This window comes from Pinus tabuliformis, chromosome 8 (genome assembly GCF_031772625.1).
Source record: "Pinus tabuliformis cultivar Carrire ecotype Pingquan chromosome 8, CPIR1, whole genome shotgun sequence".
Taxonomy (NCBI): Eukaryota; Viridiplantae; Streptophyta; class Pinopsida; order Pinales; family Pinaceae; genus Pinus; species Pinus tabuliformis.
In genome coordinates, this window is record NC_142294.1 from 470,080,926 (window position 1) to 470,095,345 (window position 14,420).

Below are 14,420 nucleotides of genomic sequence, written 5' to 3' on the forward strand. Positions count from 1 at the left end.
GTGTATATTTATTGAAATATTATTAGAATAATTTTGTGTGTATATGTTAATTTATTAAAAAAAAAAAAAAAAAAAAAAAATTGTGTATCAACAAAGGTACAAAGGTTACTAAAACCTTTAAAAAAAACACACACGCAAACCTTTAAAAAAAACACACACGCAAACCTTTAAAAAAAAACACACACGCATTGTGAAATTTGACATGTAGTTAAACAATATCACATAAGCTTCATCCATTTATACCAATAGTGGAAAATATGAATATCCATAGCATTAATGGTATAACAGAATTACAAGAGATAATGGCTACCAAAAAATGTAACGAAACTGCATGACCACTTGTAAAGCATACAATGCATTGCATGAGAATCGAACTCCTGCCGACCGATATCAGAATTAAGCTGCCTAAGCAGCGGGCGAAAGAGAGAGCAAAGGGTTTGGCCGAGGGATGGCAGCAGCCAGTAGAGAGTTGTTGGCCATCTGTTGCAGCTCAGACGGGGTTTCTGCATCGGGTATCGAGTCGGTGGATTTGAAGTCCAAGGATGGGTCGTTATAGATGTCCCACCACTTCTTTACCAACATCTTTATATCCTCCCTGTCCATGTTCTCCTCCTTGCCCGTGTACCTCCACGGCTTCGATCCCTGCACCACCATCACCGCACATAATAATTTAGATATGAGTTAAAGTTTTCCAAAGATTTCGTACATAGTGAATACAATTCGGGGCAGAATTAAGGTACTTACAGCAGCGCAGTAATGGACGACTTTTACTTTGTCCAAATCCACGTTCTCCGGGTGTCGCCACAGCATGGCCAAGACTAGATTGTAGACCAAGGGAATAGGTTTGTACACGTTGTTGAAGAACATGTTCAGGAAATCCTGCTCCGCGAACAGCGTGGGAGGGGTGACTCTCAGGGTTTCAAGAAGTGTATCGTAGGTCAGCTTGCTAGGCTCGAACACGAACATGACCGCGTTGAAGTAGAGGGAAGGCGGCTGCCCGAATTCCTTTGGCCACTGCACCTTATCCGGGCACTGCTGGCAGTAACCGATCTGGTACTGCCGAGTGTGACTCCATGTCTTTTCACAGAAGCAGTCCATCACAGCATAAAAATGCCCGTCCGGGAGATCAAAGAGTTGATCAATGTTGTCATACACTTGAATGTCGGCGTCCAGGTAAATGAGCTTGCTGTATTCTTCAAACTGCATTATCACAAACCCCGTAAGACACAATTCTAAGCTATTTGTTTAGAGAGATAAAAAGAATCTTCTCATTTCTGCCATGGCAGCAGTTACAGCTATACTTTAAAGATTCAAGAAAAGGGAATCGTTAACAATTATACTTTAAAAATTCAAGAAAAGGGAATCGGTGCAGTTATACTTTAAAGATTCAAGAACGGGGAATCGAAAACAGTTATATTTTAAAGATTCAAGTAAAAGGAGTCGGATATGAATGGATGTCAGTCATAGTCATACCTCCCATATCCGGAGCTTGGAATAATTGATGACAGAATAAGCCATGGCGAACTGAACTTGGTTTTCCGGAGGATATATGGGCTCGATTTCACGGACAATGCAACCCTGACTCCTCAGGAGCCGCCGAGCTTATCTCGATTGCATTCGTTACTGTCCGTTGCCGTCCGTTTACATAAACACGGAGACCCCATCCCCTGCTTGCAATCACTTGACGTCTGTATCCGTATTCCATCCCCCGCTCGCAATCACTTCACATCTGTATCTGTATTCCATAGGATTCGCCCCCACTGACCAAGCACTATTCTTTAAAATTATTTTTAACATTATTAAAGGAAAATAAAATTATTTTAAAAATAAGCAAAATTTTATTTTTTATATTTCTATGCTATTATGAATTTGTATGAATTTTTTAATTATTTTTCGAATATAAAATGTAAAATGTATTTGTAAGGAATTATATTAGCTATTACAATAATATAAATATTTGTATGAATTTTTTAATTTAAGGTTTCAAGTTTGTTTGAAAGGTGTAAAAGCTGAACTGAAAAATTATTTATCAAGTTTTTTTAGATATAATATTTGTTAAATGAATTTTTTTTAATATATGGAATTTTTTATAAATCTATTAAAAAAAATAAACTGTATTATATGGTTTGAATTTTTTTCAAAAAATTATTATTGGAGTTTTGTTATATAGTTTTAATAACACTGTAGTGTGCAATTTTAATTATTAATTTTACAACTCCAATAATTTTTAAATATTTTAATTGTATTTTGAATAAAAGCAACTAAAAAAAATTATTTTTTTAAATGTAATATAAATGCAAATTTATCTAATATATGTTAGTTTATCAAGTGAGTGTGAGGAATTATATTCTTCTCACCTAAATTCAGTTTCCCTAATAACATAAAGGAACTTTGTTGTAATTAGATCTAACATTATTGTATTAAAAATATAGAAAGAAGGGACAAATAAATTTAAAAGGAGATATCAAAAAGATTTTTAAAAATATGAAAAAATAATTTATTTATTTTTTTTGCACATTGGATCTTTTATATATATATAAACTTAAACATTTACAAAAGTGTAAGTTAAAATTAAATATTATATTTAATGAATATTGGAATTTTTAGTTTTTTAACAAATTATTATCAACCTCTTATTTTATAATTCTTGGTGAAATTTGCAATTGAATTTAATTACATATCTCAAATATTGATATTTTCAATTCCATTAACTCTTTTCAGGTTTTTAATTCTCAAGAGTAATCATATCATAAGATTTGAATTTGGATTGAGATCAAAATAATTTATTATTTCAACCCTTTGAGCCAGACCCAATGAACTTTCAAGGTTAAATTGATTATATTAAATTTTTCATAATTAATTTAACCTTTTTTTTTCTCCATTTTAAGAAATATGATGATGTATATCAAATTTTAAAAATAATGGTAAAATTGAAATCAATTTAGTATATCTTCACTATAATAGCAATAAATACATCAAAATTGCCATGTAACCATCTCCCTCCTTTTATCATCACATTTGAGAAGGGATACACTTTTTGTCTTTTTACATTGACTGGATACTTCATAGATGGATCCATTTTCATGTTTGTAAATGGCCCTTCTGAAACTTTAGATAAACGTGAGATTCAAACACTATCCATAAAATACACATAAATACATAAGATTATGACACTTGGTTTCATATTCCAAGAGGTTTCTTGGATTTTTCATAACTCTTCATGTTCACTTGTGGCTTTTCGATTTCCACACAAGTGAATATTGCAATTTACATTGTCCCCTAAGGATCATGTTTCCAACATTCACCCCACCATGGACTCGCCTTAATCTGAAAGGCATACATGAGTCCAAGAAGAGAACTAAAATATGAAGGTAACTAACAATCATCGCCTAGATATGATCTCTAAATCTAGTGGTTTAAGGAAGACCACAAACCAAATGGGGTAGCAAAAGTCGAATTCTTCTACTAGTGGTGGTTTAAGGAAGACCACAAACTAGAAAGGTAGTAGAAGTCAAAGTCTTCTATCAATGGTGGTTTAAGGCTAATCACCAAGTCTAGAACTTGGTTTGAAGCAATTCCTAGAACAATTCTTAATTTGGCTAGAAGTTGATGTCTTCTACAAAGTGGAAGTGATTTCTAATAATGGTTTAAAGATAACCACAAACTATTGAAATAGTGGTTTGTAGATGACCATAAATTTGTGTATAGTAGGAGCAGTAAGTCTTCTACTAAGTTGTGGTTTAAGGAGGACCACAAACCAACTAGATGTTTTGGGACGACCACTCACCAAATTGTGTTAATGGAACATGAGTTTGTCTCTAACTACATCTCAAACTCTGATTCTCGTTGAATCTATCCCTAGGATATAACTACTATCTCTTGTTTTGGCAATGGCTCAATCTCACTTGATATGACTTTGAAATTGGTAGCTGACTATCAATTCTCCCCTCATTAGATACAAGGTGAGAGGAAGTGCAAAAGAAAAGTATGTTATTTGTAGCTTAGATAAGAAGTAACTATACATTTGAAGGTCAACCACATCATATGAAACATGTCACTAATGTTGAGAGCTCTTCGAGAAGTTTATATAACTAATCAAGTATTTATGCATGGAAAGTTTCCATTCTTAGAAGACTATGTCGTGCCATTTTTGTAAATTGAGCCCTCATTGGTCATTTCAATGGTCTTTACCCATCTCCTCAAGCTATATATTATTACACTTTTCTCTTTGAATTAAGGGATGATACAAACCTTCTATTTTGTAATGGTCCATACTTCATGCAACCAAGAAAAATGTAGTTAAATTATTGGACTTTATATTTTGACTTGTAAGTGGATATTCACTTAGAAAATCTTAGGTGGGTTCAACTCTCTCATTTACCCCTTTATTGCTATAGTGATGATACATTTTTAATTATCTATATCAAATAACACACATATTCTTTTAACTCTCAATAAGTATAAAGCATCTAGCTTGTAAATCTCATCCTATAAACTCCATAGCCATTAATCCTTACATCGAACACCTTTCACTCTTAACCGCTATATACCCTAGATCCCTATAACCCCTAACCACTAAGATTATATCACCATTTAACCCCTAATATCTTACACCAATCCCATAAGCAATATTAATGCATATAATCCCTAACCTCCATCCACTAAACCCTATAACCCATAACATAAACCCTAATCCTTATAACTCAAAACTTTATATCCAAGATAGTATAACCCTTAAGCATTGGTGTAAATAACTACAAAAACCTTCGATATTTAAGAGGATTAACCCACTACTTATTGATCCCTTATCTTCCAAAATTTCCAATTTTCAATCAGTAGCAACTAAAAACCTTAGACCACAAAATTCGTTGACCCATATCATATTAAAATATTATCTCTCTCTCCCTCTCTCTCTCTCTCTCACACACACACACAACCAATATATTCCAGTATATATAATTGCATGTTATTTACACATTATAATTTGGTATATATACTTAGATTGTCTATTGGCATATTTACATATACCCATCTCGTCTGTGGCATACTTTCATAGTTGGTTGTAACTACTAGCATCCATTTAAATATCCAATGTTTACCACATTGCCACTAAAACTTCTAAGCTCTATTCTACATTTTTGATACATAATCAAGCAAATTGTGAACCTTATTGCTCCCATAATTTCCTAATTGAATATGTTAGCGTTGACTTCTTGCAATAATAATACCTTGGAAATCATGTGATGGAGAATCATGATGCATTGGTATGAAACTAAGATGACTTGTATCCTTCTACCCCCTCCTTTCTTTCACATGTACTTGCACATACTCCCATTTCCAACTATCTACTATCTTCCCATGCATCCCTAACATCTTGTACTTAATTTTCCATATTTTAGAAGGCTATAAATATTACAATTTTCATTACCAAAAACTAATAAAAAATTGTAACACATATTTAAAAAATATTAATTTATATAAATTTTATATATTTTTTAAAGACCTGTAAATTTTACAATTTTCATTACCATAAATGAATAAAATATGTAACACTACTTTTATAATATTAGCAATATATATTTTAAATTTGCTTTAAGCATGTAAAGGTGACAAGAATGAGGGGATTAATAATTCTTGATATTGGGAGAAAAATAGTATCCAAATTTGCATAGGGATTAGGACAAGTTATTATAACTAGGAAAAGGCTTACTCACCATGTAAGGGATATTGATTACAAAGGAGGAAATTGTCAACTTGTTTTTAAAATTGTTGGAGATTCCATAACCATCATAAAAGCCATGAATACTTTGTGATGTTGAAGAGAAAGAAATTAACAAATATTATCATTTGGATTAAAAAGGATTCCAACTTCCTTATGTATTCCTCCTATTTCTATGTCAAAAGACACCTCAACTATGTGGCAGACAAGTGGGCTAACAAATCTCCAAACCTTGAGATTGGAATACTATTGAAAATTTGGGGTAGAACTACATGTTATATGCCATAGCTCTCAGTTCAAATTGATGGTTTCAAATCACATTTATTCTCTCACGAGTGAGAAGATAGTTCATCATTCCATTTGCATTAGTTTGGGAAGTTGAAGGATCCTTTGTATCCCTTAAGCATGTGTTCATTAATTTTAGTTTTGGTTATTGAAGGGTCCCATTATACTATGTGTTTCATCAATAGGGTAATGGAGTGTGTAGGTGTTAGAATTGGGCAGTTTCACATCCTACTTTTGGTGGGGATAACAACCTTGGTATGCCTATTAATTCTCTTGGACCTCCCATTAACATTGTCTATGCAAAATTAGGGCTCAATTACATCTGCAAAGATTTGCTCTAAGGGGAATTTTATAGCTTTTGGGGAAAAAACACCAACTTCTACAATTTATGTCTCCATTTGAAGATTCTTCACTCTCCATTCCCTTTCATAAACCTAGAATTTGTCCTTTTGGTTTAGGAACATCCTTTGATTGGTTTGATAATGTTTAAGTGAAGGAGTCTGGCCATATTAGACTAGCTCCTTCCCTTCTCTCAGTCACTTATTTTCATTTGTGGGATCTCTTTATTTTTCAACCCTTCTAGTTTTTCCATCCTTCATTTTGTATCTTCTTAATCCTAGAATCACTAGGAAACAATTGGGGAAGGTTACCTCAAAAAACTTGTGGGAAAATGCATAGAACGAGACATCGGTTCATCTTGAGGCTTCTCTAATTTATGGTAACTCTTACTGTTTCTTGTATTCAAATAGTTGTGTCTATTCTTATTTCAATTATTTTTAGAATTCATCCTTAGGTTCAGGAACTACTAAAATTTTTCTTGAAATTTTGTGGAAGTATATAAGTTTGTACTCCTTAACCTTGTTCAAGTTCTTTCTTCCTCTAAATATCTCAAAAAGGATTATCTTTAGAAGCCATATTCAAAAGAGTTTCTGCATTATGGATTGAGGTCATCTATATTGGATAGAAAATCATCCCAACATGGAAAAAATGATATCAATGAATCCAATTTAAGAAGTTTCAAAGAGCTAATTCATTTTAATAAGAAGACTCTTTTGCAAGCCTACTCTAATATCAATGAATTGGAGCACCATTGTATCATGTTGCACGTTGACATTATGAATTTGTTGATTCAATAGAATCAAAGGATTGATTTATTGGAATTTGATAACTTGGTTATAAAATTAGCATCGAATCACAAGAAAGAAGATATGTCATCAACCTCAAATGATCAAGTCAAGCATATTAGGCCACACACTCAATGAGGGAGAGGCTTGCTTCTACAAGGAATATAGGATAAGGTGCATGCTTTTAATAATAATATTATAAGTTATAAAATTATTTTTGATTTGATCTGTCCTTCTTCATTATTCTCTAGAGATCCTTCATCCCCAAACTTCAAATCTATATAAGATAACAAGAGTGAGCATCAAATAGGATTTTTTATTATTATCCCTTAATCAAAGGTCTACTAACTATACTTGTTTGCAATCCCATGGTTGGCTTGCATTTAATAGAACTTCCATTGCATTGACTTGAGTAGGTATAATAAGAAGAGTCTTTTTTGGATTGGCATGAATAAAGAGCATGTGAGGAAGTGAAATTGAAGGAAACTATAAAGAGTTAAATATTTGGTAGGAAACCAAGACCATAAGAACAATAGAGTTGAGAGTTGCAATGATATGAGACAATGTCCAAGATTACTAATTAGTGAATTAAATGGCTTATGAGTATTTTTCCTTGGTGTTCTAAGTTTGATCTATGGGCATTTAAATGGTGACCAACTTGTCTAGAAGTTGTAACTTTGTTGAACTACTAATTATCATTGTTTTGAGTGGGTTTTATCATCCTTGGGTTCACACTATAAAATGGTTTTGTCCTATTATGGTTTTATTAGTTTTTTCACTTGTTATGTGTAGTGTTCCATAACCCATAGATCTAAAATGTAAATTAGGTTTACAAGTATTATAAATATAGTAAATTAGATTAGAGAGACAAGTAAGCTGAGATATGTGAATATACCCTTGTATTATGATAATAAGGGAGGTGTTGGCAACATAGTTTCGATCCATTTTGAGGAACCTCTTTGGTCAGCTTTGGTTATGCACTGAAGATTGCATGAGGACTTGCAAAGTGTCTGGTGTGGGGAAGACATTGGGCCTTCATTTTGAGGCCTTTTTTTTTTCACAAGAACGGCTATGGATTGTATTAGCTGGTTGGCCTAATTGCCAGAATTCTGATTACAATGGGAGTTATCCAGGTCCAAATAGAACCGACCTCCTGAAGTACTGAAGGGTTTGTATTCCTCTTCCAGCTCTTTTTGAGTTCTACAATGGAGTTGATTTCTGTAATTTTCCCAAGCTTGAAAATGCAAACAAACTGATTTAGAATCAAGCAATAAAACATAGCTGCTGAAATGATTATGGTATTGGATCCCATGTTTCTTCCCTGTCCCTTATCATTGCCCCAGCAGAGAGAAGTACAGCCTTATTTGCTTCACGATCTGCTTCTTTATTATTATCTCTTAAAACATGAAAATATTTCAAGTTTTGGAACAGCTTTCCCAAGCTTCTAATTCTATAAATCAACCTTGCTAATCTTAAGTCCCGGGGGGCAGTATTGGTCACCATGAGCTTTATGATCACTTAAGAATCCCCAAGTATGATTGCCTCCTTGATTTCCAGACTCAATAGCAGCGTGAGACCTTGGTAGAGGGCCAATGCTTCCGCTTGAATGCTGGAATTGAACCCCAGCCCCCAGGCAAAGTTGTGGATCAGAATGCCTTCCGTGTTATTGACCGTTCCTCCTGCCCCACCCTTGCCAGGATTTCCTTTTGCTGCCCCATTGAAAAAGAGAGAATGAACCTTATGGTTGGAAATCCAGTCTCGAAACTCTTCCTTTTTTATCTCCCTTACTTGCCATTCCTCAAGAGGAATAATGTTTCTGTTGGCTTGACAGAATTGCAGGTTTAAGGCAGTCCCCCAAATAATGTCGAGTTGACTAAGATTCGAATCGTCTTTAGGATCCTCCAGGCATTCTTTTAGATGGATTTTTACCTTAGCCACTACCACTTTGGCATCGTGCTGGGTGTTTCTAAAGATTCTGCTGTTCCGCTCTAGCCAGATCTGCCAACAACAAATTTTGAGGAGGGAAGACCAGGCGGCCTTTATCACTTTGTTTTTAGGAGGGGGAGTTGGATATCTGTTCTGCCAGTTAGTAAAGAGATCGGATATGGAGGCAGGAAGTTCGAAATTTGGATTCCAATGCTCCATCAGTTCTCTCCAGACCTGCTCTGCAAATTTGCATTTTAATACCAGATGGGTGACACATTCCGCCTTCTCTCTGCATAAAGAGCATCTCGACGGGCCATAGATACCATGCCTATGCAAGTTCTCGTCGGTGAGTATTTTACCATGACAGAGAAGCCAGTTAAACATATCGATCTTGGGCAGCGATGGAATGCCCCAAACAGTCTTCCACGGGGCCGGATTAGGAGGAACATATGGGATTGCAGAAAGGTTCGAATAGCCACGCGACACAGTATAACCCGCAGCTAAAGAGCCCCAACCTCATCTGTCTCTCCTGCGAATGTGTGAAGGGGCCGCGCCATTTAACATATCGCAGAGATGATTGACGTCCTGTAGAAGCTCCGCCGATGGATCTAGGAAGTTCCAGCCAGCCCAACGCGTCCCTTCCCACTTGGAGATGTCCCAGAGAGTGTGTTTACCTGTATTTGTGATCCAATCGCGTAGCTTCTTCATGGAATGACAGTCCCCAATTGGATCGCGATCCATTATGCGATCTGACCATATGTTGATTTTTTTCCCATTTCCAGGGATCCAATAGGCCTTGGAGCGGATCAGAGGGGCAGCTTTAGAGCTGAGTCTAGCGAATGAAGAGGTGCCTTGGGGAAGAGGCTCGTCCAGACATCTTTTCCTCTCGCCTACGAAGTATTTCCTCCAGAGCGCTAGCTGGGCCCAGCCAGGCTTGGGCGCTATGATTTTCCAAAGTAGCTTAGCTCCCATGGTGATGTTTTGCAGGGGAAGCTTCTTGAAGTTTAAGCCTCCCTCCATCTGAGGTTTGAGGACTGTCTCCCAGTTGACCAGGGGGATTTTCCTCTCATTTTGCTTACCTCCCTTCCAGAAGAAATTTCAAATGTGCTGGTCCATTTTCTGAAGGATGCCTACAGGAGCTAGGAGCACTGAGAACTGGAATAAGGGGAGACTGCAGAGAACAGATTTGATCAGGACTGACTTGCCTGCTATATTTAACCAGTTATAGCCCCATGCCTGAAGTTTGATCTTGAATTTTTCTAGTTGAGGTATCCAGTCCCTGCTATAGGCACGCTTGAGGAAGATAGGCATTCCTAGATACTTAAACGAGGTCCATACAGCAGAGGCAGCAAATCATAAACATCTGGCAATGGTGCTGAGCATAGAGGGCGAGGTGTTCCAGCAGTATATGTGACACTTTCCCTTGTTGAGACTACTTCCAGACATCATGCCAAACTCATCCAGAGCCTCTTTGAATCTGGTGGCTGAGTGGATTGAAGCAGCCCCAAGAAGCAGTGTATCATCTGCAAACAGGGCATGATTTATGTTCTGGACTCCTCTTGCAATGCAAATCCCTGGAATCTCCTGATCTTGCATTTTTTTGTTTAAATGAAAGCTGAGAACGGAGGCTTGGATAAAAAACAACAGAGGGGATAGGGGGCAGCCCTGCCTTAATCCTCTTGTAGCTTTAAAGAAACCTACAGCTCTGCCATTAATTAAGGGGGCTATCCATGGCTCCGAGATGCAAGCCCGGATCCAGTTTATAAAGCTCTCTCTGAATCCAAATTTTTTTAAAACATTCAACAGAAAGCTATGTCTAACACGATCAAAAGCATTTGCTAAGTCCAGTTTGATGGCCATACCTCTTTCCTTGCGCTGGTGGCTGGAAAGGATTGCCTCTTGAACTAAAATGAAGTTGTCCACCAGCTGTCTTCCGTGGATGAAGCCCCCTTGATTCTCAGGAATGATTTTAGGAAGGATGTGTTTCAGCCTGCTAGCAATGATTTTGGTGATCAGTTTGTAGCCAATGTTACAAAGAGAAATGGGGCGAAATCTATTGAAAGAATTGGCGCCCTTCTCTTTGGGAATAAGTGCAAGGAACGAGGAGTTTGTGCTTCCTCCAATTTTCTGACAGTCTTGCAATTTTTGTATCATTTTAAGGAGATCTTTTCCCACAATGTGCCAGCAGGATTGAAGAAATCTGACAGAGAAACCGTCAGGTCCTGGGGCTTTGTCAGGGTCCATGGCAAAGAGGGCGGTTTTGACCTCATCCATGGTGACTTTGTCTTCTAGTTGGAGATTCATATAAGCTGAGATTGAAGAGGGAACCCCATCCAGAAGACAAGAATTCTGAGTTCCATTCGCCTCTTCACTGTACAGATTTTGGAAATGGCGAAAGGCTGCCTGCTTGATGCCTGTAAAGTCTTTGTGGATCATGGCTTCTTCTTTGATTTCAGCTATGTAGTTGAAGCCTTTTCTGGCTTGAGATTGTTTGTGAAAATATGAGGTGTTTTTGTCTCCTGCTTTGAGCCATAGGCAGCGAGATTTGACCCTCCATGCTTCCTCTTTATTCAGGCAGGCTTTGTGGTATTGTTGTTGAAGATGGACCTCTTTGTCAAGAATTTCTTTGGAGATTTGGGTCTCTTCCCAGAGCTAGTGGTGGGCATCTAGCAGGCATTGAATCTTTTTCCTTTCAGTAGCTGGATTAGGAAGAGATTTGGCCCAACTCTTTAGGACAGATTTCACTCTTCTGAGTTTCTCTTCCCAAATATAGAATGGAGAGCCATTGACTGGCTGAGACCAACTTTGCTTGACAATCTGCAGGAAGCTGGGTTCCTTGATCCAAAGAGGGCTGAATTTGAAGGGGATGGGGCCAAGATCAGTGTGAGTTCGGAGATTCAGCTTGATGGGGTTATGATCAGAGGTGCTACAGGGAAGGATATGCATGCTGGCATCTAAACCAAGCAAAAGGAAGGAACTTTGCACAAAAAATCTATCTAGCCTTGCTGCAATATGCCCAGGCCCTATTCTTTTATTTGACCACGTGTACTTACCTGAAACAGGCTTGATATCTAGCAGATCCCAGTCTTGGAGAAGATCCTCTGCCCATTCCCTTGCCGGGTCTCGCACAATGCTTCCTCCACGCTTTTCTGCAGAGTGCAGCGTGAGATTTAGGTCTCCTGCAATGATGATGTTTTCTAGCATGCCCAGATCCGCTTGGTTTCTTAATGAATCCCAGCAAGACTTTTTTTCTCCAGAGCTAAACGGCACATAAACATTGAAGATGCAAAAGGTTTCTTTAGTAACTAAATGCTGCATAACATCAACCAATGGGTGGTTGAAGTCTCAGTTATTAGTGAGAACATGCTATCATTCCATAGAGTTCCCAGCCCTCCAGAGGCACCTCGGGCTGAGACAGCAGTTGCTTTGCTCTTATTCCAGAGTTTTCTACTTAGGTGAAGGAGGCCCGAGTCCTCCATCTTGGTCTCCTGGAGGAGGAGTATGTCCGGGGCTTCTATTCTTATTAAATTTCTTATAGCCTCTTCTTTGATTTTGCTCCCCATACCCCTGCAGTTCCAGGAGATAATTTTCATTATTTACCTTTGCTTTGGTGGGCTCCCTTGGAGCCTTGGTGCTGGTTTCTAGCCATCTTTGGTTTTTTTGCTAACAGCTTCTCCAATGTAGGTTGGCTGCCCTGCAACTTGTCCTTATACATTTCATGCTCCCTTTTCTCCTGATCTGTTTTGCGCCCTCTTGTAGATCTCCTTACAGAGGCTTGGGAGTCTCCTATTTCTCCTTCCTCCTCCGAGTCTTCTGATTCTTGGTCCTCTTCCTCAACTTCTTCTGGGGTTCCTTTTGAGCTTTCTGCAACTCCTGAGTCCTTGGAGAGATTGGGCTGACCACCTTTCTCCGGAGTGTCTGATTTCTGGGCCTCGACTTCATGGGTGTCCTCTGGTTGAGAGCTGAGGGGATCAAACCTGTTTTCTGGGGCAGTCTTGGGCGGGATCTGCTGAGCATTAGATCCTCCCGCCTTCTGAGCCTTGAGATAAGTTTTAGATCATTTGACTTGGTTCCAGCCGTCCTCCTTCCCTTGCACAGATTCAATGTTGGACGGACAGCTTCTAGCAAAATGGCCATAAACATGACATTTTCGGCATTTAAAGGGCAACTGTTTGTAGTCTTGTTTCTGCATGTGTGTCCAGCTTCCCACCTTGATTTTAATGGCCTCTAGAAGTCCCTCCTCCAGATCTACCTCCACGCAGATCCTGGCACAATCATATTGATCCTTGTTATTCGCCCGCTCTATAAATTTCCCTAGGGCATTTCCTATGTGCATCAATGAGTCCCAATTCCAGCAATGCACTGGAAGGTTTGGTAGCCTGACCCACACTGGGACAGCTTTGGGTACATCTACTGCAGGATCAAAGTCCAGAGTCCATTTGTTCAGGTACAGACCCTGGGGGCCCATGAAGTAGGGGCTGTTTCGGAAGATCAGGTCTTTGTCGTCCTTTGAGGTAAACTCGAAGAGAAAGAATCCTCTCCCCAGGAAGTAGGAGGTCACACTTTCTTGGATCAACGGCGCCCAGTTTCTTTTGACCCAGTTCTCGGTGGATTTGGGAGAAGGCCATAGTCCGGTGAACTGGCCGACAAGAGCTCTCTCGGACAAGGACAATGCTACCTGGATCGGGGTTTCCGGAGGGAGGGAGATCTCAGGGATATTGTCCAGTTTCTTGACGAATTTCGCAGCTTCGACATTCTTCTTCTTAGGGAGACCTTCTAGAAGGCGGTTGAAGGCCTCAGCTGATGAGGACGGAGGGGGGGGAGGGGAGAAGACCGCCTGGGGAGTGCCCAGCACCTCCATGGCCACAAGCTCTGAGAAGAGCCTGCCAAACGAACCGGGCCTGCTCAAACCTCCAATGATCTGGCTGACCGCATGGCAGGTGAAGAGCAACGTGCGAGCCCTCCCGCAGAGAGCAGAGCGGTGGGGTGCGGGCTTGAGTGCAGCCTGCAGGACGCGCAGGGAGCGGATCTGGACAGGGCCGAGGGCGATCTCTCAGAGCCGCAACGCTGAATTTATCGACTAAATTAAATAATTTTCTTCATTTTGAGGCCTTTAATATTATCATAAGTGTGATTTTTTCCCTCTCTACTGCCTCTTATAACCTATTATCATTCCCATTTTGTCACAATCATTTGCATTATGGTCATCACATGCTGATGAGGTTTGATGTTGTTAAATTCAATGCTTTTCCTTTATTTTTAATGAGTTATTAGATCTAGATCTTGCTTTTTCTAATGTGAGTGCCAAATCATGTAACCTAGTAAAGATCTAGTAACCTAAATTGTTAGTTGTCATATCTATGCAC

At 38.6% G+C, this 14,420-nt stretch overlaps 1 protein-coding gene across 1 annotated transcript; it reads right to left on the bottom strand.

Annotated features, from left to right (window-relative positions):
- Positions 1 to 249: 249 nt before the first annotated feature.
- Positions 250 to 1,614, bottom strand: LOC149236099 (galactinol synthase 1-like). Its single transcript, XM_089461507.1, has 3 exons — positions 1,474 to 1,614; positions 745 to 1,200; positions 250 to 642 (listed from the first exon to the last, which is right to left on the bottom strand). The coding sequence occupies exons 1-3, from the start codon at positions 1,516 to 1,518 to the stop codon at positions 406 to 408; spliced, it is 738 nt and encodes a 245-aa protein (XP_089317633.1). The 5' UTR covers positions 1,519 to 1,614; the 3' UTR covers positions 250 to 405.
- Between the last annotated feature and the right edge of the window lie 12,806 nt (positions 1,615 to 14,420).